The 6206-nt window shown below is 48.3% G+C and overlaps 1 protein-coding gene across 1 annotated transcript; it reads right to left on the bottom strand.

Moving 5' to 3' along the window:
- Positions 1-1845: 1845 nt before the first annotated feature.
- Positions 1846-3634, bottom strand: WFDC9 (WAP four-disulfide core domain 9). Its single transcript, XM_051844995.2, has 3 exons — positions 3521-3634; positions 2519-2657; positions 1846-2012 (listed from the first exon to the last, which is right to left on the bottom strand). Exons 1-3 carry the CDS (start codon positions 3612-3614, stop codon positions 1964-1966), a joined length of 282 nt encoding a protein of 93 aa, XP_051700955.2. The 5' UTR covers positions 3615-3634; the 3' UTR covers positions 1846-1963.
- Positions 3635-6206: the final 2572 nt, after the last annotated feature.

Raw genomic sequence — 6206 nt, 5'->3', positions numbered from 1 at the left:
ACGTGCCCATGTCTTAGTGATTCTTTTGATGTTCTTCTGCTTCTTTGTGCTAATTACCCTTTTTTTTTTAGAGAGAGAGAGATTTTATTTATTTATTTGAGAGACAGAGTTACAGACACAAAGAAGAGAGAAAGAGAAAGAGATCTTCCATCCACTGGTTCACTCCCCAAATGGCCACAATGGCAGGAGATGGGCCAGTCTGAAACCAGGGGCTGGGAGCTTCTTCTGGGTCTCCCACATGGGTGCAGGGACCCAAGGACTTGGGCCATCTTCTACTGCCTTCCCAGGCCACAGCAGAGGGCTGGATCAGAAGAGGAGCAGCCAGGACACAAGCCGGTGTGCATATGGAATGCTGGGGCTGCAGATGGAGGCTTAGCCTACTATGCCACAGCACTGGCCCTGCCAATTACTCTTTTGCTAATATTGGCAAGGAATATATTCTTGCCCTACCACTCAGCAGATGAATTGTGAAAGGAATATGACATCAAAGTCAGAGGCCCAGCCTTGACTTCCCCAGTCCTTCCTCTGGAGGTCTGTAGCCTTTTGTTCCTCTCTGTTTTTCATAAGAAAAAAAATCATCTTCATTCTAGGGAGCTCCAACTCTTCTCTACCCCTCAAGGTCAAGACATAGCCCCACTCCTGAAGGGTGTTTACCTGAGCCCCGGAGCCCCTGAGCCATTTTTCTTTTCACTCCTCTGGGCTGTACGGCATTAACTGGTCTCCTATTGGGCTCCAGTCCCTTGGCTGGCCTTGATCTCTGCTATATCACATTCCCAAATGACATTCTGACCCATGCATCTAAGTGACAACATCTTGTCTTCTGGCCTGAGGGGAGGGTCACAAGACTGGATGCACAGTGGGCACTCTGTAATATCCTCATACAGGAAGAGTTACACTTGAAATAGAATCTTCAGTGACAAATGGTGGAAATTTAGGTGCGATTTATGGGAAAATATGGCAGGACAGCCCTACCTTGCATTATCTGAAATCTCAGAATATAAGCAACATTACCCAGATAAAATTACCAGGCAGCTGGTCTCACAAGAATAAAATATACCAGGGATGGTAAAAGCAGTTCATTCTGGAAGCTTCCAGTACCCACCTGGAAGACATAAATGCTTTCTCTAATGACAAGGTGCACCTGCTTCTTGCTGGTGTGTTGTGGTAGGGAGCATGGGGAGGAGTGTGTGGGCAAGGTGCCTATTCCATTGAACAGAGCAGTATGGAAGGCAGGGTCTTAGGTCTTTGTTGAGAAGTTTGGCTTTGCATGAGTAGATGCCATGAGTTCACCAAATCCCATTTTCTGTTCTTGGGAATACAGCTAGACTATGGTTCCTAGCTTCATTTGTAAGATGACGGGACTGTATGACTACATTATGGCCCATGAAGTGTAGACTGAAAATGATGAACTCTATTCCTAGACTCACCCACTAAAATCCTTCTGTGTGAGTATCTGTAAGCCTTTTTTCTCCCACCTACTGGCTAGATGGATAGGAACCAATCAAGGAGACCCTGGGAGGTGACAGAGCTACAGATGGAAGGAGGCAGGGTCCTTGAATCATGGCAAGGAGGTTTGGCTATTGACCACCCTTGGTGAAATGTATTGTGAATGAAAATAGACCCGTGCTGTGTTAACGCAATGGAATTTTTAAATATCTCTATAATCTTGCTATAACGATTAACCAGCCTGGCTAATGCTTAGGTCTAAGTGGAAAGGCAGAATTGGATGCCCGTGCCCACCTACGTATAGGAACAATGGCTGGGGTTGTTGGGGATTGTAATGAGAGAAATTAGGTCACAGGTATGCAGTACGAAAAATGCAGAGCCATCAGGATGGTGCATCAATTTATTTAGCAGAACCTTAAACCTGCTCAGGGTGAAGAGGTCAAGGAGGGAGCAGAGGTCCTCAAGAGAAAGGAGTGTCCCAACCGGAAGCCAGGGGGCGCTCTTCTAAGACCAACAGTCATTCTCCAGCCTGCCCTGAGGGTCTCAACATTGTTCTAAAAGGCTCCCTGGAAAAGAAAAGTTAGATAGTTAAAGTCAGGGGCCCTCGGAGAAATCTAGTTCCAATCTTAATAGCACAAAAGGCTCCAGATAAGGAGCACAGAAACTATTTCTGCTAAATCAGGAGTTACCTACTTTTAAGCAATTTCTCCCAAGATGTTTGCTGGTGGAGCAGACAGGTGGGAACCAGGATGGGGCCTAAGAAAACAGGGCCAGCGGAGAGGCCCAACTAAGGCAGCAATTAGGATCTCAGAAAGAGGAGGGATAATACAGACTGATAGGTGGTGCTTTAAGGAAAGCAAAGAGAACGGGATGAACATGATGGGAAAAGCAGGAGCGGCCATATTAGCGTCTTGGTTTATTTGGCAATGAGTGGCGGCCCAGGTTCAGGGATAGGAGGCTGTTGCCTGATTCTTTTATCCGAAGTGGGTGCCTGCAGGCTTCTGTTTCAGGTCTGAACAGTGGGAGAGGCGCAAGCTCAGGCCCTCAGCCCCCGCCCCGCCCGTCAGCTCACTCGTTGTCCAAGCAGATGTTCCCACAGAACGTCCAGCAGCACGTGTGGTTCAGGCGTGGGCAGCTGTGCTCCTTCGTGCACCTCTGCCTGCAGTACTTCTCCGGAGGCTGCACCCAGCACTGCTCGATCTCTATGTCATCTGAAACCGAGATGACAGCGCTGCCAGGACCCGTCCACAGACAACCCGAAAAAGAAACCCTGTTCTGGCCCAAGAGCCCTAAATAACAAAATATTTCTCTGTCTCCCAATAAAATCCCTTCCTCAGATTCTAACTAACGTCTCTTTACACGAGACGGTCCCTGTAGGGCGTGTGTTCTGCGACAGGACTCCGGGTGCCGGAGATGGGACCCGGGGCGCCCACGGCCCCAGCTTCATTCTCACAAATGTTCAGGTTGCAAGGCCTGGCTCCAAATCCCACACCACGGAGCAAAGGGAAAATGGGCACCTGCCGTTGCTCCCTGTTGACACCACCCAAGCACTCGGCTCTTGGTAAATCCCACGTCTTTCCCCAGCCCAAACCCATTTGCTCATTATATGACCCCAAACTTCGACCTACTGAGGACTAAGCGCCCTGTTCAGGTTTTTATGTTCTATAAGATTCTCTCCTTCCAACTAAATGCATGTGTTCGCCAGTGCCTTCTGCTCGTCGTCAAAGGCTCGCCCCAATGACGCACAGAGATTGTGCGCTCAGCAGGAAGATCTGTGCCGGTATCTCCCCTACCCACGCTGCTCTGACATTGGAAAATAATAAGCTGATAACCCACATAATGTTGACACCGCTATCTTCTCTTCCCATCGGCCCAGCATTGCTTCCAGAGCTGGGATAGGGAGTTTGACGAGAGAGCAGATTGGGAGCATCCAACATGATCTTGCTTGGCTGTCTCCACTTAGGGAGGACTCCGATTCCTTAAAGGAAGATCCTGGAAGTCTGGGCCCGGAATCAGCTCTCACAGATGTCCCGGGACCCGGCAGACCACACCTGTCCCTCGCCACACCACCTACCAACGTTACTTTTGGTCTCGTGGCCTCCCAGCATGGGCAGAAGCACCATCACCTCGTGAGTGAGAACGATCAGTAGGAGAATCCAGAGCACCATGGTCGTCTCTGTGCGCGCTCGGCTTAGACGCAGGTCTTCCCCCAGTGCTGCAGGAGGTAGGAGACGGATCGAGAACAGGCTTGGCAAGAGAGGGGAAGTTCTGGTGAATACTATGTTACTCTTTATTCTAACTTTCCTTTTTACCCTCTGGTTCCCAATAACAAGTCGGCTCCCAAGCTAGCCACTGACTTCCCCAGGCTTCTTCTCATCTCATGTTACATACTCCTTCATTTTCAATAGTATTTATAGTGCAGAGAAGGGAACTACAAAAAATGGGGGGAAATACAAATTGTCAATGGCTTAGATTTTCTTGCCTCCAATGAGCCCTTGGAATCCCCCACCGAGGAGTCAGGACCAGAAGCACCAGGCCAGCGGAGGGTGGCATCCCCTGGTGCTTCCTCCCGCCACTTCCCAGGAGACAGAAACTTGCCTTAACCAGGTGGAGGTGCTCTGTAACCCAGCTTCTGAGCGAGGAGGCCCTCCACAGTTGGGAACAGTGTGCCCCGGCGTGGCTACCTGCATGGGCCTGCACACTTTAATTATTAAGTTGAGAAGATGTTTCGTGCTTGAAGAGTCACATCAGATTTGTGGGGACCTATCTAAGTTTTCCCAAACTAAAGAAACAACAAATCATTCTGAATAAAAGTATGCATACAAGAGAGAAAAAAGTGACGTCACGACACAGGTCAGACCAGCAATCCAATCATGCCTTTGTGATCACTCCCCACATCATGAGGACACAGATATTTCCAATTTCTTCTTGTTAGAGTAATGTCCTGATGAACCTAAAGCTTTGACACGTGCATTATTATTTTTATAGCATGAATTCATAAAAGATTTTTGGGCACTGTTTCAGGCTTTGAATAATCGCGGCGTGTTTTCTCACTAAGGGTTGGGTTACACCCCACCCACTGGACGTCAGGTGCATATCCCACACTCCCTGTTCAACCCTGGCAGCACAGAGGTGGTTTCTGTGCTACGCTGCCGGCTGCCCAGTATCTCGCAGAAGAAAGCCCCTGATGCCAGATCACAGAGGCCTGGACTAGAATCCTGTTCCCACCAACTCTCAGCTGTTCAACCTGTGCCAGTTGCATAACTCCCAGAGCCTGCTGACACGTGGCGGCCGAGGGTGGGGAGTCCTGGGGCATGGCAAGAGGAGCCTTCATTTACTTCCAGCATCCCCACCCTCTCCCATTTACCCCGTCTCCCTCTATCTGCTGCTTTACCTTCCTGAAACCAAACAGGAAAGAAACTAAAAAGTCAACCAGAAGGATAGAATTCTGCTCCTGTGAGTTACACGGTGATGGGGAGGTGAGTTCCCATCTCCCTGGAAGTCTCTGCTGCGCAATGCATAATCCCAGCTGTAAGCGGCTGTTTATGTTCATTCAATCAAATTACAAATTCAATATCTGGTCATCTCAAGAATTCTACAGCCACAGGAATCTAGGGGCTATCATATTGGACAGTTGAGACAGAAAATCTCTGTCATCAAAGAAGGTTCTGCTTGGGGCCGGCGTTGTGGTGTAGTGGGTAAAGCTGCCACCTGTGTGCCGGCATCCCATATGGGCGCAGGTTCAAGTCCTGGCTGCTCCACTTCCCATCCAGCTCTCTGCTACGACCTGGGAAAGCAGTGGAAGATGGTTCAAGTCCCTGGGCCCCTGCACCCACGTGGGAGACCTGGAAGAAGCTCCTGGCTCCTGGCTTCAGATCGGCACAGCCCTGGCCGCTGCAGCCATCTGGGGAGTGAACCAGTGGATGGAAGACCTCTCTCTCTCTCTCTCTACCTCTACCTCTACCTCTACCTCTGCCTATCTGTAACTCTGCCTTTCAAATAAATAAATAAATCTTAAAAAAAAAGAAAAGAAAAAAGAAAATTCTGCTGAACAATGCTGCTCTGAATCAATTCATACAAACTACTCTGCTCAAAAGCACACTGTAGCCCCTAACTATATACATTTATTATTAATGAAGCATGTTTAAAAACAAGAGTTAAAAAACAAATACAGGAAAATGCAAATGCAATGCTCCAGGTCATGCTTAAAAGGTGCATACTTTTCCAAAGGGGGCATTGAAAACTCATTGTTAGGGCTGACACTGTGGTGTAGTATGTTAAACCTCCACCTGCAGTGCCAGCCTCCCATATGAATGCTGGTTCGAGTCCTATTGCTCCACTTCCAAGTCAGCTTCCTGCTAATGCACCTCAGAAAGCAGTGGAAGATGGTCCAAGTGCTTGGGCCCTGCACCCACGTGGGAGACCTGAAAGAAGCTTCTAACTTCTGGCTTCAGTCTGACCCAGCTCCAGGCATTGTGACCATTTTGGGGAATGAACCAGCAGATGGAAGACCTTGCTCTCTATCTCTCTGCCTCTCCAATAAATAAATAAGTCTTTAAAAAAAAAGAAAGAAAAGAAAAGAAAATTCATTGTTCCCCTAACAAAGGTGAAATTTAGAAGTTGGAAAAATACAAGTTTTAGGCATGTGAACCACTGAGATGCACAGAGTTTTAATTGAATTGGTTTTAGATCTAAGGAGGGGTGACAGCAAGATCAGGAGAATAAGGAGCAAAAGAGAAGAGAGAACCCTACAGAAGTAG

The sequence above is a fragment of the Oryctolagus cuniculus genome, chromosome 11 (genome assembly GCF_964237555.1).
Source record: "Oryctolagus cuniculus chromosome 11, mOryCun1.1, whole genome shotgun sequence".
Lineage (NCBI taxonomy): Eukaryota > Metazoa > Chordata > Mammalia > Lagomorpha > Leporidae > Oryctolagus > Oryctolagus cuniculus.
This window is presented reverse-complemented; position numbering and strand designations above follow the sequence as displayed.

Excerpts from the sequence above, each read along its gene's own strand:
- WFDC9 (XM_051844995.2), bottom strand. The coding sequence starts at position 3,614 with ATGGTGCTCTGGATTCTCCTACTGATCGTTCTCACTCACGAGGTGATG. Across the intron at positions 2,658-3,520 it reads CGAGACCAAAAGTAACGTTG|ATGACATAGAGATCGAGCAG; the intron begins GTAGGTGGTGTG and ends TCTCGGTTTCAG. Across the intron at positions 2,013-2,518 it reads AACATCTGCTTGGACAACGA|GGAGCCTTTTAGAACAATGT; the intron begins GTGAGCTGACGG and ends TTTCTTTTCCAG.